Raw genomic sequence first — 25,349 nt, 5'->3', positions numbered from 1 at the left:
CATAGATGTGCATAGTGCCCGCATAGTCAGCTAACCAGTTCAATGGTATCTGGTATTCCACCTTAAGTATATCGACCTGGTGGAGTCAATATAAGAATTGAGATGTCCTGTTATGGTTGTTCATATGTTCACTGACACTTTTTTACTTAATTAAGGCTGAAGAATCGACAGAGTGTGTGAAGTCTTACCTCTTCAGTCAATTCTGTTGGAAACAACGTATTTCATACACCCGCACTCTCTCCATGCCGCAATGTAACCCCGTGATCTCAAGGATTCACAAAGCGCACTCGTACAGCAGACACGTTACTTTCCGACTGCAGCGATCATGTGATAATGGTCACACGACTTGAAATGTGTGGTCTGCGTGAATGTTGGATGGAGAGTGCTCCATTAAAGACGCCATGTTGGGAGGGGTCTTGGAGTGGATAGAGGAGGTGTACGTTGTTTTATACACTGCAACCTCTATTACTCCCTATCGAAATTATTCAAAAGCTGCCTTTATACTAAGTGGCAGAGTTGCCTAAATGCGATACAGGCATCTATGTTTGCCTTCCTTCAAGTATACACATGAGTCACCATATATTGTTTGTTTGAATGGATAATAGAAGGTGTGTCATGATGGTATATATATGTTTACCTGAGACACGTTGCCACCACCGCCATCAGCTTGGTGAAAACCCTCGGGGCGGAGGTCAGCCCGAATGGCATAACTCGAAACTGATAGTGAGAACTGCCAACTGCGAACCTCAGGTACTTACTGTGCCTGTGATGGATTGGCACATGAAAGTAAGCATCCTGAAGGTCCAATGATACCCACCAGTCTTGGAGTTGGAGAGCCTGAAGGATCTGAGAAAGGGTTACCATCTTGAACCTGTCCTGTTCAAGTTTCTTAAGTCCAAGATGGGTCTCAATCCTCTGTCCTTCTTTGGGATGAGAAAATAAGGGGAGTACCTGCCCTTGTTTCTCTCCGCTACAGGTACATGGTCTTTTGCACCTTTCTCTAGCAGGGTTAAAATTTCATGCAACAGGAGCGGGTCTGGAATTTTGCCAGAGTTGGCTCCCGGTGGATGATCCTGAGGCCTTTTTAGGAAGGGAAGGCAGTAGGTGGCCCGACAAGTTAGGGTCACTAGAAGAGTTTGGGGGTAACCAGGGCCTCCTGGCACCAAGGATGACAGTTTAAGCTTAAAAGGACACACAGGTCAAGTCAATTCTAAAGGAAATAACAATAATCCAAGGGTTCAATCTTGTAAAGCCAATAGGTGTAGCCTTGAAGGTGTGAGCTGTCAAAATGTTGTAAATAGTTTTAAAAGTTAAAGTTCCCCAGCGACAAAGACAGTCTCTGCTTTGGTGTTCATGTTCCTGCTGTTAAAAAAAAGAAAATTCCATGCATGCAGGGCAACTTTGGATCCACCGGAGGTGATATAGGCTAGAGGCGAGGTAACCTGATGCTAGGATCTGGTGCAGCTGTCCAGCAGCCGAAGGCGCATGTGTTATGCTTGAACTAAAATGGCGCTGGTGCGCAGTGTATTCTGGGAGCGCTCAGAGCCATGATGGATATTTACTTCATGCCGCAGTGAAAAGCTGCACACATTTTGCTGAGTGTTAGATTCACAGTGCTGCGGAAAACATGCTTTCCAAACCTGGTATGCGGTCAAGGACATTTCTGCTGGGAAAGCTAACTTTGTTATGGTTTGCTACTGTTCTCCATGGAGCGTGTTTTTAGAGGAGGGAGGCACTCTGCTCCTTGAGGGTGGCTGTCGATTGACCCAGCTGGCAACCGACGGCTGCTCATCAACTGCGCAAGTGCCATTTCCAGAAGGTTCGAGAACTGCCATCCCTTTGCGGAGTGTGAATATATGTGGAAACCCACAGGTGGTCAGGTGAGACTTCAGCCGGAGGAGGATGCTTACGTCCGGCACTCCTGTGAGCTGTGGTGCTCTCGGCCTGGCTGTTCCCGGGGTCTTCCAGCCGCTTCTGGGCGAGATGAGGAATCCAGTTATGCTCACAGTGATGTATTTCCTTTTAAATTCTTTGCTTCGTCTGTGATTTATGTCTATGTTACTTCTGTGAATTATTTCTATGTTATTACTGGTTGCGTCTAAACTTTGAATAAATAGCCGTATAAGAGCTGATTATCTTCTAAGAGTGTGTGGTTGCGACTTTCTGCGTTCAAAGTATTTGCTCTCTAATTGCATTGGCTGATTTATGTTTTCCGTGCACTCTGGGGAGAGCAATACATTTTTGGCGTCACGAACAGTATACTTGTGATGAGTTGTTCCGAGTATTTCAAGAATCTGTTTGAACGTAGATAGGATTCGGTTATCTTGCAAGTGAAGTTTTTGAGTCGTGAAGTTGTGCGTGCCTGTGGGAGTGATTGCAGTGTGAAGAGAAAAAATATACAGATATAAAGAGGTTTTGTTTGGTTTGCGATAATGAGTAGTTTGTTCAGGAAGAAGAGCGTTACCGCTGGCGGTGACTGTTCTGGTGTTGTTATTCCAGGCTGGACTAAGTGTACATATGATAATTTGGCCCAGGCGTGGGCATGTGGTGCAGGTCTAAGTGAAACTTGGGATCAAGGATTGGGAAATGCCGATCCGGCTGATGTAATGGCATGCTTGCAACAAGTTCCTGTAGAACGTGGCAGAGAATGTGCGGCATTAGGTAGGCGAGGTTGGGTTCTTTTGCATGCTTATAGGAAAATACATCAAAAGAAGGTGGAAATGAAAAATTAGGTTTTGCGATTAGAGAGAGAGCTGGCTGCCGAATGGCAGACTGTGTTAATGCAGCAGATTCAAATGAAACTGTTTAAAGATAAGGCTGTCACATAGCAGGCCATGGCCGAGAGGGCAGCAGTCAGAGTAGCCCGGTATAAGTATAGGAAAAGACGGGGAGGGGGTCAACAAAAGAAAGGTGGCAGCTGTAATCAATACCGCTGCTGTGGACTGGGATCCGGACAAGTGGGATGGTGATATTTTTGATTCAACCAGTCTAGAAAGTAGTTCCGCAAATGAGTCTGACCCCAAAATGGAAGTGAAACAGAAAACAGTGGCGGCTAAGCCCGTTAGAAGACGGCGAGCCGGACCCCACCCGCAGAGTCCTGCTGGCAGAATGGTAGATTTAACTAAGCTGGAGGATTACACACAGCAGGAGGTTGGGGAAATTATTACCCGTTTGAGGCAAAAATCAGGGGAAGCTTTATTGACATGGATGGTGAGATTGCTAGATGGGGGTGCTGCAGGGTTTTTGGTAGATTCCACGGATTCACAGCGTTTTTTACCCCTATCAATTGACACCAATTTACAGGAGGTCTTAAGAGCAGGACCGCCCCCTGATGCAAATGGTCAAGATACACAGGTGTCTTTGCTGCACCTGGTAGCCCAAGCATGTAACCGTAAATACTCCATTACCACAGATTGGCCTAGCGAAGAAACAAAGTGGTATATGTTGAGAGAAGCAATTTAAAAAGTCAGAGAGCATGCTATGAAAGAGGCTATTCACATAGATACTCCTGATCACATGGGAGCCGTTCCGCTCTCAGTTTCAACTCGAAACATGGTGATTAGAACCGCGCCACCCGCATACAAAAGTGTCATTGTGACTTTGCTCGTAGGTATGACGGGCAAAGCTACTGATGAGGTAGCGGATGCCATTCGGCAACTTGCAGATTTAGGGTAGTGGGATAAGAGCGATAACAAGCCACGGGAGAGAGAGGGGCGTAGTGAGAGAAGAACCAAAGGCAGGCGGCAAGATAGCAGAGACTCCCCAGTGTCCCGAAAAGACATGTTTTTGGCTTCGTTGAAAGATGGTGTACCACACGAAGAAATTGATGGCATTGAAACCAGAGTAATGTATGAATTATACAAAAAACGAGGACTTGCAGCCAAAGAGCGCTATAAACAGGTTAAGAAACAAGTAGTCACCACGCCACATGGGGACACCTCACCTTCTGCTCCCGCTGCGGAAGAACAAGACAAAGGGTCTTTGGGGACACCTTCCCCGTACCAGCCAACATACGCTGATTTGAGAAAGGTGGTGAGTGCGATGTTAGAGGCGGAGTCGAGTCACACTCATTCGAAGTTTGACTAGGGCTTCGGCCAAGCTCCGGCAGCGTCTGCCCGCATAAAAGTTGACAGGCGGCCTCATGTTGATGTTAACATTTTTTGGGGGCTAGGAAATACACAAGGGGTGCGAGCATTGATAGACACTGGGGCGGAGGCCTCTTTGATTCATCGCAATCCAACACAATTTAAAGGCAAACAGTTCACTATTACAGGCGGGTGTATTACGCCCTATTTCCACCGCATGGAACAATCATCTCTGGCCTATTAAAAAGGTAGATGGGTCGTGGAGGATGACGGTGGATTACAGGGAGTTGAATAAACACACTCCTCCCTTAGTGCCCGCAGTCCCAGATGCCATTACCTTGATTGAGAATGTCCAAAATTTGAGGGGACTTGGTATGCAGTGATCGATTTAGCCAATGCGTTTTTCTCTGTGCCAATTGCTGAAGAGTGTCAAGAGCAGTTTGCATTTTCGTGGAGTGGACGTCAGTACACTTTCACGAGGCTACCTATGGGGTACATACATAGTCCGACTATCTGTCACCGGCTGGTGGCAGAGCACTTAGACAAGATACCATGTAAACCTGACATACAAATCTCTCATTACATTGATGATATTTTGATTCAGGGCAAGGATGAGCACAGTGTGCAAAGCCAGTTAGATGTCATTATGGAAGGATTGAAGAAGGAAGGGTGGGAGATTAACTCGAGTAAAATTCAAGGTCCAGCTGAAACAGTGATATTCCTAGGGATTCAGTGGCATCATGGGCATCGAGAAATGGTGCCAAAAGCCCGACAGAAAATACTTGAATTCACCACTCCAATGAATAAAAAGCAAGCTCAGCAGTTTATAGGGCTGTTTGGGTTTTGGAGACAGCACATTCCCCATTTAGGGCAGATATTGGCCCCCCTCTACAAGGTGACACGAAAGAAATATGAGTTTCAGTTGGGGGAGGAGCAGCAGAAAGCCTTTGAGCTGGCAAAAGACACCATACAGCAGGTGCTTGATTTATGGCCATTGAAGGAAGGCGAAGTGGAATTAAATGTGTCTGTACAAGACAATTATGCTAACTGGAGTGTGTGGCAGAAACAAGACAGGAAATGTGTGCCATTGGGGTTTTGGAGTCGAAAGTTGCCCGATGCTGGTAACTCATACACTCCGTTTGAGAAGCAATTGCTGGCGTGTAATTGGGCCCTTGTTGATACCGAGCAAATGACGGTGGGCCATGATGTATTAATGAGACCAGAAATACCAATTATGCATGGGTACTGAGCTCTCCTAAAACGCATAGAATAGGACATGCCCAAGAAGCTAGCATAATTAAATGGAAATGGTATATTCAAGACAGAGCCAAATCAGGGAAGGGTGGAGTGGCAAAATTACATGAGCAAGTAGCCAACATACCGCCCTCAGATTACATACCATCGGAAGTGCCTGAAAAACGTGAGTCTCCCGTGAAATGGGGAGTACCTTACAGCAATTTGACCGTGGAACAAACAGAGCATGCTTGGTTCACGGATGGTTCAGCTCGATATGTGGGAACTGAGCGGTACTGGAAAGCAGTGTCGTACAATCCCAAGACAAAAAAGATGTTGACAACGACAGGGAAAGGGAAGAGCAGTCAGTTTGCAGAGCTTTACGCAGTTTACCAAGCATTGAAACAAGAGACCCCTGGTCAATGTTATGTGTACACAGATTCGTGGTCAGTGGCGAATGGATTGGCAGTGTGGTTGCCAACTTGGCAAAAGAATGGGTGGAAGATTCATTCAAAAGAGTTGTGGGGAAAAGAACTGTGGCAAGATATTGCAGAAATGTTATCACAAAGTGAAGTCACTGTATATCATGTGGACGCGCATTGTGCCACAGACTCATTAGAACATTGGTTTAATTCTGTTGCAAACGAACACACCAAGATTTCATCTGTGGATGCAGAGGCTCAGGAAGACGATTTGGAGGGTTTGGCCAAATGGACCCATCAGAAATGTGGGCACCTTGGAGAAAAGGCTACTATCAGGTGGGCACAAGCTTGAGGAATCAGTCTTCCTTTAGAAGTAGTGAAAACAATCATTTTGCAATGTCCAGTGTGCCAACACCAACTGCATAGACCTATCCCTCAGATTGTTCGAGGTACATTGCGAAGGGGGAAATTACCTGGTCAAATTTGGCAGATTGATTATATCGGTCCCATGCCAATCAGTAGAGGTTGTCAGTATGCATGCACTATTGTGGATACATACTCAGGATATTTGATGGTTTTGCCGTGCAAACGTGCAACACAACTGAACACCATCAGATTGTTAGATCAGATCATACTACATTATGGAGTGCCCTTTGCAGATTCAAAGTGACAATGGGTCACATTTCAAAGGCAAATTAATCCAGGAGTTTTGTCAGGAAAAGAGCATTGAGTGGTTGTACCACTTACCCTATTATCCAGCTGCTTCCGGGTTAATTGAACAAATTAATGGGTTATTGAAAGAACAGTTGCGCAAATCTGGAGATGGCAGTTTGGCAGGCTGGCGTGATCGTGTGTTTGATGCGGTGCAAGTATTAATCATAGACCTGTGTATGAGCATGAAACTCCTTTGATGCGATTAATGACTCCTACTTTACAGGTTCAACCCAATTCAGTCAGAGAAACACTATTGTACTCGGAAATTACTCCGGGTTCTTTTGCTCCCTATCGAGCAACTCCAGAGTCAGCAGGGGTAGACTTGCATTCCCATGAAGAAATCAGATCAGACCCGAGAGGGATGGTTGTAATTGAAACAGGGATTGGAGTACAAATTCCCCCAGAGCATATGGGATGGATTGCCCCTAGATCTGGCCTAGCATTGAAGGGAGTTCAAGTGTTGGGAGGGGTAATTGATGCTGATTACCAAGGCAAGATTAAAGTCATCCTAATGAATAGTGGGGACCAATTGTTATCAATCCACAAGGGTGATTGAGTGGCCCAATTGATCATTATTCCTGTTAAGTTGTCCATGATTAAGAAGGGGGATCCTCCTACAGTGTTAACTACCCGTGGGGATCGCGGTTTTGGCCCTTCAGACAGTATGGTAACGGGTGCAAAGGCATGGGTGGAAAAGCCAAGTGGCCCACCAGTGCCCGCAGATGTCATTGCATCAGGCAAAGATCAAGTAGTTTCAGTCATGGAGTCTGGCAGAAAGAAATGGCAATATGTGCCCGCAGACAAATGTTACCTGAGAGAGTGATGTGCAACACTGATATCTCTTTTCTGGGTTTGCCTTGTAGATCCTGTGTCTGGCTGGTGTAATTGTGGTACTAAATAGACTCCATTTGGGAGAGTTAAACAGCCTGCTGCTACCAACGAAAAATGTCACATCTGTGCCAGTGATCAAGGGGATACTGATAGTGATGAATAATCTTGTCCCAAAGCAGCCTCATGCCGATGCAGAAAAGCCAGCCAGACCGAAGATATGGATTCGTGAAATGTGGCAAACACGTCAAGAGCAAGTGAAAACAACCTTGATGCCAGTCATGCGAGATGCATTTTCAGGACGGCGAAAACATTCTCCTATGATCACCCAGACTGAGAATATGTGGATATATCTGGCACAGCAGGTGCTCAACATATCGCACTTCTTTCTTACTGATGTGCCCAATGCTGAAGCTTTACTGACTACGTGTTTAGTAGCAGTGCCGACGCTTGTTCTGGTTTTAAAGCATATCTTTGGCATCACACACAATGATTCTTTGGTTCAAGATTCGGATATTAGGCAATCTTTTTCCGTTTATGAGTACTGTAGGTTCTGCCAAGAAACCGATCGCAAATGGAGAAATTTGACACGTGTTATTACTTATAATATAACCCAAGGTGATGTATGCTATTTTATGACCTGCAATGCACAAGAAATTGGCAAATGCCAACAGATCGACTTAACCAAACAACACAATCATACAAGGTTTGAGCAGCGACTGTGTTCGCGAGTGCCACGCAAATGCACCAGTGTAAATAACACTATGTCTTGTAATCATACAGTGATAGCTGCCAGTCATTTAAATCATGTGAAACTTCCAACAGGATGGCTCTTTTCATGTGGCAACATCACATACACTTATATTCCAGCTAACATTTCCGGAGGTCCATGTGCTTTAACTCGATTAGGACTAATGATGTTTCCTTTACACCCAGCGATAACTCGAGGTAAAAGGTCAACTTTCGAATCTGTGGGTCTATCTCCTGATTGTGATTCACATGTACATTTGTTATCAGAAGCTGAGGTTCCAGCATTAACCCTTTCATTAGTGGGAGTTTGGGGTTTAGCTGCTGGGGGTTACAAATCTTTGATTAAATTAGCATGTTTAGTAGTCAAAAGCCTTAATCATACTTCTCAGGCATTAGAAGAATTACTCCTTGATAGTAAAGTTATTAGAAAAGAAACTTTACAGAACAGAGCTGCTGTTGATTATCTATTGCTAAAGCATAATTTAGGGTGTAATGCATTTGAAGGTATGTGTTGTTTCAATTTAAGTGACCATTCACGATCCATTGAAAGTCATATTCGAGGTTTGAGGGATCTCATTTCTCAAGTGTCTCAGGATTGTACTGGGAATTGGTGGGATTGGTTATTTTCATGGATACCTGATATTGGGGGTACACTACGTTACGCTTTTGCTTGCATTTTCATTATATTAGCTATCATAATAGCTTGTTGTTGTTGCATTCAATGTATTCCCAATTTAGTTTTAATGTTTCGTAGGTTTCAGAGACCAGCTCCTTTGCCACCGGGCTATGGAAGGTAAATATCCAAGGGTGGAATTGTTATGCTTGAACTAAAATGGCGCTGGTGTGCAGTGTATTCTCGGGGCGCTCGGAGCCATGATGGATATTTACTTCATGCTGCAGTGAAAAGCTGCACACATTTTGCTGAGTGTTAGATTCACAGTGCTGAGGAAAACATGCTTTCCAAACCTGGTATGCAGTCAAGGACATATCTGATGGGAAAGCTAACTTTGTTATGGTTTGCTACTGTTCTCCGTGGAGCGTGTTTTTAGAGGAGGGAGGCACTCTGCTCCTTGAGGGTGGCTGTCGATTGACCCAGCTGGCAACCGACGGCTGCTCATCAACTGCGCAAGTGCCATTTCCAGAAGGTTCGAGAACTGCTACCCCTTTGCGGAGTGTGTATATATGCGGAAACCCGGAGGTGGTCAGGTGAGACTTCAGCGAGAGGAGGATGCTTACGTCCGGCACTCCTGTGAGCTGTGGTGCTCTCGGCCTGGCTGTTCCCGGGGTCTTCCAGCCGCTTCTGGGCGAGGTGAGGAATGCAGTTACGCTCACGGTGATTTATTTCCTTTTAAATTCTTTGCTTCTTCTGTGATTTATGTCTATGTTACTTCTGTGAATTATTTCTATGTTATTACTGGTTGCTTCTAAACTTTGAATAAATAGCCGTATAAGAGCTGATTATCTTCTAAGAGTGTGTGGTTGCGAGTTATTGCGTCTTTCTGCGTTCAAAGTATTTGCTCTGTAATTGCATTGGTGATTTATGTTTTCCGTGCACTCTGGTGAGAGCAATACAGCATGCTAGGTTAGTGGGTGGTGCAGATGGAGACCAAGCAACACATGTCAGGTAAACCTAAGGATGTCCCTGGGAATTCTACAGAATGATCTTCACATAAATCTGTTTGGTAAGAGTAGGCTTATGGGTTTATTCGCTAATAGCCCTTGGTCATCCAGTGCACCAGTCTTTTAGTCTCAGACTGAGTGGGGAAAGCAAGGTGTCCTATGGGAGTAAAGAGGTATTTTAGGCTTACAGCCCAGTTGTGCGCACAGGCCAGGGGGAGGGTGTGCCAACAGTAGTGTTATCTCTCTGGTCTTGCTAAGGGTGGAATCTCCAAACCCCAGTGCCGTTGTGCAATATGTTGTCCATATTGCACAGCATAGCTTCCTCCCAGTCCTCTTTGGTTTTGGAATGGCTTCTCAGGGATTTATGACTCAACCCATCGATTGAGAAAGTACAGGTACAGATTCATCTATCTTATAGATTACTGGGGGCTGAATGTAAACTCGGCTTCCAATCACATGCACGTGTACTTTCAAACGTTTTATAGCAACCCACTTATTGGTGTTCATCACATTTAAATCTTCGGAGGCACCTTCCTGGGCAAACACTAAGGGTGTGCTTTCAATCTTGAAAACAGACATCCCATTCATACACTGGCCTAATCTGGTCCTGTCTGTTCCTGCTTCCGGCTTCCCGAGCACAGAGCACCCATGACCGTATATAGCCAGATCAGTATTCTTTTGCACAAAGCAATAAAGCTTAGCTGTGAAACTCCTTCAGAATTGTCTGTGCAAGAGCACCACCTTTGTGCTTTGTGCCAAAGACCAGGCTACTGTTCCCCATGACATCGTATCACTGACCCCACTTTCCTGGGACTCTCACAGCTAACTGAGAAGAGTTACTCACTCAGGAAAACATAAGTGTCCTTTTCACATTCAACCATGAGCGGCTTGAGTTGTCTGAGGGGCAGAGTTGACTCCAAAGTAAGGCCTGAGATTAGGCCTCACCAGAGAAAAAGGGTTGGGACCCAGTTCAAGGAGCTCATGCCGGAGCTACAGTTTAGGATTTGTGGATATAGCAAAACATAATGTCAAGGGTCGACATGGAAGCTGATGGATCATTTTACAAACTAAGCAGTCTACATCATCAGATTTGCTTACTCAGTTGAGGGCATGGAATTTGGATTTTATGGCTTAGTTTTTTCCTGGGCTCTTTCTGCATGTAGACCTGGTAATTTGACGTACTTAGCATTAACACAGAAATGATGTATTATGGCAGAGTGAGAAGGGGTATTTCTAATGGTACGGGAAGAAGCCATTACCTTCTGGCACCTCTGAGGGATTGGATTCAGTTGGCTGTCATTTGCCAGTGAATGAAGCCATACTTTGGCCTTGGCTAAAATGTACCAATGAAAAGTAAATGTAAGCATCCTGAAACGTCTCCTATGTCATCCATCCATCAGCAGCAGCAAGAGCGAAGTTTAGCAGGGTTTTGCAATTAGAACAAAGGCTAGTTCAACAGAACAGTGTTTCCACATTGTACGGAACTGGGCTACTAACCCATGCCTCCTCAGAGGCTTCTCACAGAAGGTGATGTCATCGAGTAGTGTCCTTTCACTTTACATAGGAGGGAGGTTACCCCCAGTAGTGGCCATGCACCCTGCCCGTCACACATAGTTGAAGCCCACACAAATCAAAGGTCACCATTTGATGTGATAATTATTAGAGCCAAAGTTGACCTGTGCCCACATTCTTAACTAGTCTTCCTTGGGTACAGTCATATGCTCTGCCCGGATTCCCATTGTACCCCGACCAACCCAGACACAGAAACATGCACAGAGTCTATACATGCTACCTTCTGTTTGCTATAAGGCATTGGCTTATTCTGATTGCTCAGTCTTCCACACTGTTTCACACATTCAAAGCCGCCTTAAAGCAATAAACTCCAGCATTCTTGTCCTTAATCTTGGTATAGGAGGCGTGTCACTGTACAATTTCTGCTTTTTAGTTTCTGAACACATTTAGCAGCTGGGTCACTTTAAGGCTCTGCCTGCATCACCACTGGGATCGTAGCCAAGCACAAACATAGCTGGTTCTCTGGAGAGTTGAGTACTAAGATGTACTATACCAAACAAACACTTCTGAAAATCATTAACCGGGAATCAATTAAACCAGCAGTACCAAGAAAGAAAAAAAACTCCCCAAAAATACAAGGGTGAAAAATAATTCAAGGAGGAAATATCAATTGAAATAAATAAACTGCAATGCACTGCAAGCATTCTTTCATGTTCTTTCAAAGAACATATACAATGCAAAGCACTCTTCGGATGTATCAGGGTGTCCAAAAGTTCAAGCGTCATCCTTGTCTCAGGTTGTGAAGCACAGAGCGGGGGAACTCTAGTTGGCAGGTGCCTCCTTCTGATTGTCACTGATTAACCTTAACATTCTGTGCTGGACAACAGATCATCCAAGACATGTCCATGTTCCCACTGATGCCACAGAGCACCATAGCCTGTCTCTGTCCATCGAGTGGCTTTCTGATTGAGCTGCCTATTTCTACGGCAGGATCAACATAGCGGCTATTATCCTGAAACACTTCCTGATAGGATCAGTTACCCAGATCCTATGCTTCCGGAGGAGAGGTACCTGGAATGTGGCTCACTCACAAAGTAAACAAGCATATTTGGGTAACTTGTGACCCTTTGTCCGCCCCTCTTTAAGAGAAGGAATGTCACGCTGCCGCTCTGGTCAATTTGCTTTAACTACTACACACACAAAAAGGAATGGGTAGCTTTCTCTTTGGGCACCTCTAGCTTGCCAATCTTAGAGGATTGAATTAAGAGGGGAAGGGATAGGATGTCTGCAAGGTAAAACATGTGGCCATATATAGCCATGTTGCCATAGTCCTTCCCCACCCACTCAATCCCTTAGCCATTTTCACTCAAGCTACTGTCTCTTCACACTACCCTATGGAGTGGAAGACACTGCACCAATCATGAATCTGCTTTCTCACCTTTGTGAGGTTTTCATAAACTGTAAACAATATTACAACAGATGTAATTGGAGATGCAGTTGGATTCGCTCCCCACTGAATTGTCCTAAGAGATCAAGATGTCAAATTCCCACATAGTGGTTTTGCTTCCCAGAGCTGACGTTTACCATCAGGTCAAGAAGGTTAGAAATGACAAGCTTCACATTCAGTGACAGACAAAGGCAACCCTTTCCCACCTGATAAAGATGGTGCATGCTTGACTACCTTGGCCAACAACAGCAAGGTCCGGCTTGTTCGTGCATCTGCATGTTTTTCTCGAAGGTGGAAGAGTTTTGGAGACATGATGGCAGGGGAAAAGAAGCGAAGACAGAGGAAGCTGGTCACTGCAATGAACTTCACATTCTGCAACAGAAGATAGGTGCACATCATTCAGAGAGGACCCTACAACACCACACATAAGACATCTATATTGCTTTAGCTACACTTCGGTGTTAAGGAGATGGTAAAAATGGAGATGGGTAGGGAGAAGAAGAAATGAGAGACTAGCGCAGATCCATAAGGGAAAAGAAAGAGTGTGAGGGAGGGGTGGAGAGGAAGTTTACAGAAGATTGATAAGGCAGAGTCAAAGTAAAGGTACTAGATATGGTTTGAAAGGATGAGTGCTATAAGTGAGAGGTACGTCGGGGAGGCTAGCGCCCAGAGGAGAAAGAGAGCAAAGTGATTGGAGGTACTAAGGAGAAAGAGAAAATTGAAGAATGGAATGGGAGACTGAAAAAAGTGAAGGGGAGTTTGGATGGCATGGCACCAAGTATGTTAGTATTTTAGTTATGTGAGAATATTATAAGTAGGGAGTAACTTTTAGAGAAGGGATGTAGAAAACAAGGTAATAGAGGGTGGGGAGAGAGTACAGGTGGATATTTAGGTGTGGTATACAAGTGAAAGTATACAGAAGAACACAAGAAAGGAGAATTGGAGACAGATGTGAGATAAAGGGGAGAAAAGCAGAGAAAGAAAAGAGCAGATGATGACAAAGGGAGTGGAATATCACAAGAGGACTCATATTTAAACTACATCGCAGAGTTCTTTGGGAAGGTGGCGTGCATGACACAGATGAAAGACAGATGGAATATTTTTGCTCTTTATAGCTAGCCCTATCCCCGTTCTGTCTGTGTTACCATTTCAATGTTTTTAAATGTCCCTATTTTTCTAACACATGGATAATGATCACGAGTGAATGCATAGTACAATGCTTTTGCTTACCTGGACCACCATTCTATACTTCCTCCTCATCAATCTGGTTTTCAGCCACTAGACTACACTGAAATTACCCTACTCCATGTCTCCAACACCTTTCTTTCTGCCCATCGTGATAAGCTTTCTTCTATTCTTATTCTTCTTGATTTCTGTGCATCTTTAGACACTGTCAATCACCCTACTCTTCTGACCATTCTTTTTTACTCACACCTCTATGGCTTTGTACTTCGGTGGTTCTGCTCTTACTTAAGCTAAGTGATTGGACCTACGCAGTGCCCTGAGATGGGAAGGCAAGTTCCATGTTTTCTCTACAATTCAGTGTTCCACAGGGTTCTATCCTTGGCCATCCCCTCTTTTGGCCTATGCTATTCCTATATCATCAATGATCTCCACCTTTACCTTGTCCTGTAACTTCTATGCTGATGATTCACAAATCCTTTTGTCTTTTCTTCCTTCTTCATTGAGGTCCATGCCACCTTCTCGAACTGCCTTTAATTTTCCAGGCCTGGATGAATTCCCATTTTCTTCACCTGAACCCCTCTAAGTCTGATATATTTCACTTGCCTGCTTTTCTTTCTGATCCTACTCCCTTTCCTTTGTTTATCCCCAACCCACTTCTAACCCCATCTCGTCCTCAGTAAAATAGCTTAGCATCTTGTTGTTTGATTCAACACTTTTCTTCCCTGTCCATATCTCCAATTGCACCTTTTACTTGAATATTTATAACATCCACAGAGCTCACTCTTTTCTTTACTTACCACTAAATGTCTTCTTTCATCCTTAATTTGTATCTGACTTGATTATTGTTCAGCTTTACTGAATTCCCCCCTATCAAATTGCTTCACTTCGCTCTATTGACAGTTCTGTTCTGCACATTGTTTTCTGCCTTCCTCTCTGTATCTCTGTCCACTGTTCTCTTTTATCCATGTCCTGCCTTTCCTTTGATTCTAGACTTCGTTTTCATTTCCTATGCATTGTCTTCAAATGCGTTCATAGAATATGCCCCTCAGTATCTCACCTCTTTGATTTCCTGCTATCTCCCTCCTCTCCGCTCTCAAGCTCAATTTCTTCTTACTACCCACAAAGCCATTGGTGCCCCATCATGCTTTCAATCTTTTTCACTTTTGGACTCTAAACACTGGAATGCTCTCCCTCTTGACATTCATGCTTCTCCCACCTCCAAGCTATTTTCCGTTCTCCTCTCAAGTCTTTTCTTCTTATGTCTTGAGAGTAATTTCTATTAATTTAATTATTGTGTATTCATTATCATTATCCATTATGAATTCTATGGTTCCTGTTCTTTGGTGCAGCACTTTAGCATAACCTCTAGATAGTGCACAATAACTACCAATACAATACACCAAGTGCACAATGTGTGTCATAAGTGAGCTCTGACTTTGTGTGTGCCTTGTGCTCTCTCCCTCCTGTGGAGTTTTTGCAGGAACATGTGATTGTTACATCTTGTGAGAATTCGCCTACGAACTTCTCAGGTGCTAGTAGCTAGCTAGAAAGGACTTCCTCCCTTTATTCACCCCTGGACAGCATCTATTTTGCAATTGGGTATCGACTTTAAGTACAAGATGGCTTCGTGGGCACAGTATCTGAAGTCAGTTTACAACACCTGTCCTAGTCACAACCCCCTTACCTGCATGTCTGCATATGTACAAAACATGCCCATTGCAACTGATAGATAAAATAGGTGTCCAGATAGGACATAGATATGGGATCTTTGCTGCACCTCCACCCCTCTCCAACGACCTACAGAGTTCTCTAGATACTTCCCAGTTATGGCGGGACACTAACCGAGAATGTATTTGTGGGAGGATTTCTCGTCCTCTTCTTTCTTTTCTCAATGACAAATCCAGATGTTGTTGGGGCTTTGTTACTGGAAGACCTGCCTGCTGTCAAATGAAGGTTGCAGCAGTAAAGAGGTCCAAAATAAATCACCTTAATTTGACCTTACAGGCAGAGTGCATCCTCTGGAGGCTCTTTGAAGGAGAAAGGTAAATCACTGGTCAAGTTTAAAGGGCATACTTTGATAAATCGTGTGATGTCTAAGGTCTGGCAATTATTTATGATTTGTTTTCCCAAATATTTGTCGTAGAAGCGCACTTAAGTCTAGTCTGTAACTTTAGCCAAATGAGTTCTGACTGTCATAGGCGTTCATTGAGCATTTCTGAATTAAGCATGCTGACATTAAAATGCTGCAGTACTGCACACGTTCTTAACTTTTTTATTAACCCCCACATAATAGTCAACAGAAGAAGTGTACATATTAAAGAATATTATGTGTGGCATATAACAAAGATCTAACACTCTGATGGCTTCCCTGTTTTTAATCCTGTTGGTCAACCGTACCATGACCAGAATAAATAGAGGAAGATATATTGTGCATATTTGAAAAAATATTACCCCTGAGAAACAGCCATTTATTAGAACGCTTGATAGGTAGCTTTGTCAATATGCTTCATCCTTTGTGTCTTATGGTCTTCTAGTACAATACTGGACAGCATTGCAAAAAGACCAATTTGACCCGATCAAATGCCGTCTCAGCATCTAATGAAACTAGTTCTGCTTTATCCACCACGTACAGGATTTGTCTTAATTTATCAGATGCCCCTATGACTCTTGCAGACACTGACTAATCAATGTCCGTTAGCATTTGTAGGAAATGCTTACGTTTGCGTGTTGAAATTGTTGAACAAAATTGGACATCTAAATTTACTAGAGTTATACATCGACTTAAACCAAGTCCACCAACCAATGTCCCTGCTTTAGGGTAAATCGATTTAGTAGCTACTGTCATGGTGGTAGTAACTATATTAAAAACCTTCAGCAACACTTATTAAAAGAAAAACCTCTAGGAATCCACCATTTATCAAAAGGGGCTCAGACTTTAGCATTTCATATTCTGTTACAGCAAAGACGTCAATAAAACCTCAATACTCTCTCCCATGGGAGATTTTGTGCCATACATATTTTTAACAGTTGAGTGACTTCACACCTATCTCATAAATAACACAGAGTGGGATGGGGAGGGGAAATCAGTAATATCAGTACTAATCTGTGAAAGATATCTACAATGGAGAACTCTTCTTCTCCGTTTTGGAACCTTTCTAATTACCAAACAACAGAATACATGTTCAAGTGGTGGAGTTATTAGCGGGACCCAATATCTATCAGAATAAGATGCCTTAGAGAGGCTTGTCCACTCTCATAATCTGTAAGAGCATATTGGCCTATCCAGCAAAGCTTACAAGACATAAGGAAGGACTCATCTATTTTGTTTGGCCCACATGCTGTTGGGAGCTATATACTATGCCGAACAGATGACCTTCAGTGGGGTATTTGTCAAGGGACCTCCTGCCACTTTTCCCCTTGAAGAGGGATCTATTGGGTGAACAAATAAAGAATGATGGTCCTTTTAATAACAAAGCTACATACACTGACTGCTTGGGCACTGCTTGAACTTGACTAATGACCCTATATGCAATAATATGCCACTCATCTCTGCCTTGAAATGTAAAGAACGTTTGTCTTCTCCACCATTGGACCATTCATGGATGCACATGCTCATGAATATTCCCTGTTGTCAGGCTTAGTAATAATAAAGCAGTTTTGCTTTAAAGTTTCAAAAACTGCTGGATACTTGTATAGCCAATTGCTGTCACTTTGGGTCATACTGCCCCAGCCAATGACAGTGGCCCACCTAACTCCACCCCTGGTGGCTATCTTCAGATTGTTACTGCAGGTTTAAGTGTTGGAAGTCTTTGTTGCTTCGCTCCTCAAAATTTCTACTTTTTTCATCTATTTTTGACAAAATGTTCAAACTTTGTTCTTCATCGTCGGTCACGACTGTGACTGCTCGTAGGGGGGATGCTTTGCTGGTAACAATCTGAACATCCGACAATCTCTGAACATTTCTTCTCAATTTGTGGGACCTCTCCATGCAGGCATAGTGGACACAGGTAAGAAGAGCATTTTAAGGGCCTGCTTTAAGTGTTGCCTCAAGAAAATTTTTGTTGACACAAGAAATGCATCTATTGCCTGCACCCACACAAAGTGGTCGGCTGCTCCATTTGCCAGGCCTTCTCCACGAAGACTCGGAAGGATCGCCATAGAAATTTCGTGGCTTGGCTCAAAGAAGGTGCTAGGGTCTCTGACTCAGCCTTGGTCTGAAGTAATTTCTCTATCAGGGTTGGTGGACCCATGGATCTGATTCTCTCTACAAAGAGGTTGAGATCCCATGAGGACACTTCCTGGCGGATATCAGTCACATGTTTTGGCTGCCTCCCCATCAACATCGCCAGCGGCCCGATCTCCGTTCTGTCTACGACCACATTGTTTACGATCACGACTACAGCGACTGCAAAACACTCATCCCACTCTTCAGCGACAAGAGTTACGTTGATGGCCATGACGAGCCACAGACTAAAGTTGTTGTTGATGCCAAATACTTTGTCCATGACCTCATCAACGACAGTCCCGTCAACGGCCCCGTCAACAGTTCAACGATGAAAATCTAACACCTTGTCGACGACTGCTTCGTCCAAGATCGATTAATCTACGACTTCGACAACGGCTACAACAGTACCCAGGATTGCTCTGCCTCCAAGGCCAGCATCTGCACCACTGTCATCTATGGCACTTCTGTCGACTCCACGGGCACCAGCGTTCACTTCATTTCCTAGAAGCACGAGTGTCCACAAGGAGGTACCCGCACCTCTATCTTACCTACCGCAGCCAACAGAAACCGAACCACTCTTCACTTTGGTGCCAGCAAACCTTTGGCCCAGTTGATGCAAGAGCGTGTGTTCTTAGGAGATGAAGAGCCTCTGGAGGCTTTATTCTCTGAGCATGAGGAAATGGAGGAAGAACCAGACCCAGTTCTGCCGGCAACCTGATCCCCAGTGGCTGTTCCACCACCCGTACCTGTTCCACCAGTGGTTGTTCCATCAGTGGCTGCTCCCACAGTTCCCGTGGGAATGCCAGTGGCACCCACAGACCTGTCTGTGGACATTCTGTCTACTCTACAAACTTTGGTCACAGAATTGCAGCAGCACCTGCCTCCTCCAGTCCCACAAGGTGCACAAGCTGGACCAGGTATGCAATGTAGAAGTCCTCCTCCTGGGCCTTCACGTGAGGCAGTGGTTCCACCACCACGACCTCCAAGACCAACTCCTCAGTTGTTTGCTGCCCTCGCAGCTACACTCACAGACACAGATACTGGTCCGGATACAGATGCATCTCTGGGCACGCATACTACTACTGACCAGTATCACGACCTGGTACCGGATGATGGGGAACCTCCAGGCATGCGTTCCAGATATTCATCTCTGGATGAAATGGGCTCTTTCTATGCTCTGCTTGCACGAGCTGTGAAGCTTTTTGACCTTGTTCCAGAGGAACAACGAAAGGAGGGGATTCATTTTTCAGAAGCGGGAAGCCACCAGAAAAGCTGTAGTTGCCATCCTAATACTGATGACATCTGGGAGGATGGGTTGCTGGTTATGAAGAATCCTTCCTGTGCACCTCCATAGAAAGACTGTCTGGAGAAAAAATATAAAGTTACAGATTCTGCTCCAAAATGACTTCGCACTCAGCTAGGCCCGACTCAGTGGTATCCACTGCTGCAAGAAAGCAATTGGCCAACCCATCCTCCCCTTGCATTTTGCTGCCGGACAAGGAAGGCAAGCAGCTGGACGCTCTTGTAAAGCTGGTAATTACACGGCCGCAACCACCACTAAAACAGCCAATTCCTTGGTCATTCTCTCCAAGTATGACATAGAGTTAAGGTACAAGATGGGCCCCATCTTACATTTCCTGCCTGATAACAAATGGGATGAGACTCTTGCTTTGCTGCATGAGCGGGAAGTGACCTCGGATTATGTCATCACCCTGGCTCTAGACATTGCGGACACAGGCTTCCGCCGGATGGCCAACAGAGCAGTCCTAAGACATCAGGGGTGTTTAAAATCTACAAACCTTCGCCCTGAGGTACAGTTGATGGTTATTGATATGTCATTTGATGGGATGGACCTCTTTGTGAAAAAAAGGTTGACACGACACTGTTAGCCATCAAGACGGACAAAGATACTACTCGGTCCTTGGGTACCCCACAGCAGAGTAGACAGTCCTTTTGGTCCAGGAAGGGCAGATTCTCCAGGACATCTAGAGATTATCAGCCTACCTATCATAGAGACATCCCGCACCAGCCTGCAGGAGGCATACAGAGGAAGTTTGCAGGCGTATAGGGGTACCCTGCGTGATGTGATGCTTCCACCCACACGCAAACCCCGAAACAAGCCTGACCATCATCAGGTCTCAAGCCCTCACTTCAGCACCCCAGTGGGAGGCTGACTCTCGCAGTTTGGCAAGCAATGGTGGAACATCACCACCGACAAATGGGTGCTCAACATCGTCTAGCCCGGTCACATGCTGGACTTTCTAGACAAATGCCCCTCCATTACTCCACTACAAAGGCAAGAACATCTGCCACTCCCCCCACAAGAGGTTCAGTCCCTGCTACAAAAAATGACCATTCCATTGGGGGACCAGGAGTGTAATCTAGAAACTTTCTGGTGAGAAAAAGTCTCGCAGATGGAGACCCATCCAAGACCTCAGGGAACTCAACACGTTTCTAAAATCGCAAATGTTCTGCATGGTCACGCTTCAGCACATGCTGAAATCACTGGAACTGGGGATTTCCTCTCGTCCCAGGACTTAGAGGATGCATACTTGCACATTCCCACCCATTGGAAGCAGAGGCGTTTCCTTCACTATGTGGTGCAGGGAAACACTACCAATTCAAGGCACTGCAGTACAAACTAAAGTTGGCCTCAAGGCTATTCACCAAGTGCCTTGCACCAGTGGCTACCCACCTGCACGGCACAGGCGTATACCTTTACCCTGCCTGGACGACTGGCTAATCTGCGCGCAGTCTCTCCCACTAGCCCTGCAACACAACAAACAAACCATCCAATGCCTTACTCCGCTGGGATTCTCCATAAACTTTCCAAAGTCATGCGTGTCACCATCTCAGAGCGCCCTGTTTTTGGGCTCATAGCTCAACATGCTGCAGTGCATAGCTTCCCCCTCAGAGGAGAGGGTCAAGGCCATATTTCACAAGATTCAACAGCTGGCCTCCCTCCAACTGACAACGATTCGCTCAATCAAGTCTTTGCTCAGGATGTTGTCCTCATGCATCCCTCTAGTACCTCACTGCAGACTGCATATGAGACCTCTCCAGGAGTTCCTAGATACCAGGTGGAAAAAAGTGTTGGGCTCCTGGAACGACAATATCTCACTGAACCCGGAGTTTTGACAGACTCTTCATTGGTGGGCCCATCAAAAGCACCTCATGCAAGGCACCTCTTTTTGCCCACCGGCACATCATATCATGGTGACAACAGATGCGTCTCTGGAGGGTTGGGGGCAGAAGAAAAGCTACTTTATATCAATGTGTTGGAACTCTGTGCTGTGTTCTGGGTTCTCAAGTCCTCCAACTCCAGCTCCAAGGCAAGGTGGTTTGCATTTTCATGGACAACACCACCACAATGTTCTGCATCAGGAAGCAGGGAGGAACCCGCTCTACCGTTCTGTCCAAGAAGGCGCAGACAGTGTGGCATTGGGTGCTATCCCAGGGCATGTTTCTCATGACCTTTCACCTAGCAGGGATCCACAACCATTTTGCAGATTCCATCAGCAGGGAACTGCGATCCTGTCACGAATGGGAACTCCATCAGAATCAGGTTTGTTGTCTTTTCTCAAGGTGGGGTCGCCGATAGATCACCTTGTTCGCTACAGTAACCAACTCCAAGTGTGACCATTTTGCCAGCAGGCCCACACGGGAGGAGTCTGGGGGATGCTTTCTCCATGCCCTGGGAGGACTGTTCTTATATGCAGTCAATTCCTTTTCTTCTACGAGTAATCAATGCACTCAAACAGAGACGTTGCAAGATGATCCTCATTGCTCCAGCAGGGCCACGGCAGATTTGGTATTCTGACCTTGTTTGTTTATTTTGTTTGTTTATTTATTTGTTTGGTAATGCGCGCCAAACCCATTAGGTAGCCGGGCGCAGTAGAGGTCAAGACAGCTTAAACTTGGTTACAAATGAGTACATAGAAGCATATAATATACAAAAAACAGTTTGAAAATAGGCTGCCAGGGTAGCTACAGTGGCATACAGAAGGAAGCAAGTTAAGAGAAGAGCTAGGAGTGCAAGGTACCGAGAGGGTAAGCTAACAGTCATTCATTCGTAGTCATTTAATTATATTGAGTCTAAATTTAGGATATGGTAGTTCCTTTCTGAGGTTGTGTGGTAGTGCATTCCAGGTTTGTGCTGCAATAACTGGGAAGCTAGAGCCTCCCGCTGTGACACGTTTGAATCTAGGCGTTTCCAGGGTATGGGCATTGGCTGTTCTCGTTGGACGTGTGGATGACCTTCTACATCTGTTGGTAGCACATTGTATCAGACTGCCTCCTCACCCATACTTGCTCACCAGAGAAGGAGGGTCCACACTGTACCACAACTCAGCATTTCTGAGGTTGACAGCTTGGCTTCTGCAGCCCTAGAAATTGGAGACATCACATTGCCTTTAGACTGCAGGAACATTCTTGCAAAAGGATAGAGCTCCGTCCACTCTATCCTACTACAAGCATAAGTGGAAACGTTTCACTATATGGTGCCATTATCAAGGGCTAGACCCTCTTTGAATCAAGGATAATGAAAAAATGCCATTTCTTCTAACATTGGCAAAGGCATAGCTGGCACACGCTTCCATAAAGGTCCATCTCACAGCTATCTCTCGCTACACTCGCACAGCAGGCAAACCTTCTCTATGGTCTCATAGGTTGGTAAAGGAGTTCCTCGAGGCTCTGCTCTTGACATTCCCTCCATTAAAAGAACCAGCTCTAGCGTGGGAGCTCAATGTTGTACTCTCCAAGCTCATGGGACCGCATTTTGAACCTCTGCCTTTAGCCCCTCTACCTCTCCTGGAAGACTGTTTTTCTAGTGGCTATTAGATCTGCCAGACATGTAGGGGAGTTGCAAGCTCTCTCCTACAAGCCACCATATTTGACTTTCCATCAATCCAGGGTGGTGCTACGCACTCATCCCTCATTTATGCCAAAGGTTCCATTGACTTTTCACCCGAATGAGCCTGTGGTCCTACCTCTGTTCTTTTGCTCTCCCACCTCTCCAGTGGAGAGGGCATTGCATTCACTGGATGTTGCCCGTGTGGTAACATTTTATATCACACGCACAAAAGACTTTAAAAATCTTCACAACTTTTTGTAAAATGGGACCTTTTGAACAAGGGAGGGCCCTGTTAAAGGCTTGCATTTCCAGATGGCTATCTGGCTGCATCTCCTACTATCATCAGCTGGTGAACAGACCACTGCCAGGTAGACCAAGGGTGCATTCCACCAGAGCCGTGGCTTTTCTACAGCGCTCTTGTCTGGTTTTCCCCTGTTCAACATTGGCAGGGCTGCAAGGTGAAGGTCTACCCACACCTTCATGAAGTTCTACTGCATTGACAGGCATTCCAGAGTGGAGTCCCGTGTCCACCAGGCAGTGCTTCTCAACCCTTTTGCTTGAGGTGAGTGCTCCAAGGGTGAGTTTCCATTGCTTCTGTTGAGACCTGTGTCGCCTCCCATTGGTTGTTGTATATGTACTGCTATATAATCATATTCATGAGCATGTGAACCCATGAAAGATCCAATGCTGGAGAAGTAACAAGTTACTTACCTGTAACACCTATTTTCCTAACTGGGTATGTTTCATGCATTCATATTCAACCCTCTGGCTACCCCTTTATGGCTCTTCATTGGTTCCTACTGCCACATTACGTGTGCTTGTACATCTGAAGATTGCCACCAAGATTGGAGCTAGGGAAGGCCACTTTCATTGGCTGGGGCAGTATAACGCAAAGCGACAGCCAAAGGCTATATAAGTATCCAGCAGGTTTTTTTTTTACTTTAAAGCAACACCGATTTATTATTACTGAGGCTGTCCAGCCTGATGACAGGGAATATTCATGAACATGTGAATCCATGAAAGATATCAATGCTGGAGAACAGGAGTTACATGTAAGTAACATGTTTCATGTTCAAATAGTAGAGCAACACATTGATCAAATTAAGAGCAAAGAATGATTCCTAAGTTAGCACATGTCTGGAAAAGAAAAATGGTAAACATATTAAGAGGTTAATGTGGAAAACTATAATAATTTAAGGTATACTATAGAAAGGTGGAGAATATAATAGGCTCTGACTCAATACTAGTATGAAAGAAAATATAAGAAAGGCTTGTGACAAAGAATACAAAATAACATGGATACCCTTAATGTAAATAATGGCATTAATACTAATTTTGTTTGTCTAATACTGTTTTTGTTTGTCAAATTACATTTTAATATACTGTATTATTGAAGAAAACAGAAACAGTTCCCTAACATAGGCCAACAGGAGTTGCACTCAAAACTGAGCTTTAAAGCTGAAGTTTTTTTGGAATTTGAGGAGGTCCTGCTCAAGACGCACAGGTGGAGGGAGGTTATTCCACAGAAGGGAGCCCACCAATACAAGGGATAGACCACCAGCTCTCTGTTTAGCAAACCGCTTCACATGCAGCGAGTTGGTACTAGAGGAAGGCAGGAGTCTAGAAGGGAGTATTTGGTCAGGAAGCGTTGAAGATAGAGTGGTCCCCGGCACCAGATAGCCTTGTGGATGATACAGAGGGATTTGAATTTAATCTGTGCTGAGACCGGGAGCCAGTGAAGGCTGTGTAGGGCAGGAGAGAGGCTGTCCCTGGGCTTGAAGCCAAGCATAAGTCTTGCTGCCCTATTCTGGGTTAGCTGGAGGGGGTCACAGGGTGGACAAAGGAAGATTAAGGAGGAGGTTGTTGGAATAGTCTAGCTTGGAGAGAACCAGAACACGAGTAACATTGAGTCGCTGGGGAAGGTGAGGAAGGGTAAATTTCATTTGAGAAGGAAGAGCTGAAGGTTGGACTTCTTGACAATGTCCTACACATGAGGGATGAAGGAAAGGAAGGAGATGAAGATAACTCAGAGATTCCTGGCTTCAGACGAGGGGGCAGGGGGAGAGCGGATGGAGGAAGGCAGAGTGAAGGGTAGAAGTAGAGTGCAGGGGACGCAATAAGGCAAATCTCTGTTTTGATGGCATTGAGGCAGATGTCATTAGCAGTGCACCAGGCCTGGATGGCAGAGAGGCAGTCAGGGATGAAGGAAGGTGTAAGGGCGTCAGTAGGAAGTTTGAAGAAAAGTTGTGTGTCGTCAGCTTAGCACTAGAAGTTGGGAGGGAAGGAGGCAATGAGGCATGCCAGCTGAGAAAGGTATATGTTGAAGAGCCAGGGCGAAAGAATATAGCCCTGCAGGACGCCACAGGTGGAGGAGGAAGTAGGGGAGGAGAAAGGGCCCAGAATGATTTTGATTCTGTCTTGCCACAAACATTTGTGCAGATCCTTATTTCTTTCTTCGACTCTGGCTCCCTGCTAA

The 25,349-nt window shown here is 45.0% G+C and overlaps 1 protein-coding gene across 1 annotated transcript in view; it reads right to left on the bottom strand.

The window, feature by feature from the left end:
• LOC138488168 (ras GTPase-activating protein 4-like) overlaps positions 1–25,349 on the bottom strand; it is a 1,092,176-nt gene that overhangs the window by 151,544 nt on the left and 915,283 nt on the right. The window contains exon 14 of the mRNA XM_069614957.1: positions 12,846–12,983. Coding sequence (XP_069471058.1) covers positions 12,846–12,983 — 138 coding nt within the window. The remainder of the gene's footprint in view (positions 1–12,845; positions 12,984–25,349) is intronic.

This window comes from Ambystoma mexicanum, chromosome 9 (assembly GCF_040938575.1).
Source record: "Ambystoma mexicanum isolate Mex_15411 chromosome 9, UKY_AmexF1_1, whole genome shotgun sequence".
Taxonomy (NCBI): domain Eukaryota; kingdom Metazoa; phylum Chordata; class Amphibia; order Caudata; family Ambystomatidae; genus Ambystoma; species Ambystoma mexicanum.
Note: the sequence above shows the minus strand (reverse complement) of the source record. Positions and strands in the feature narration are given on the sequence as shown.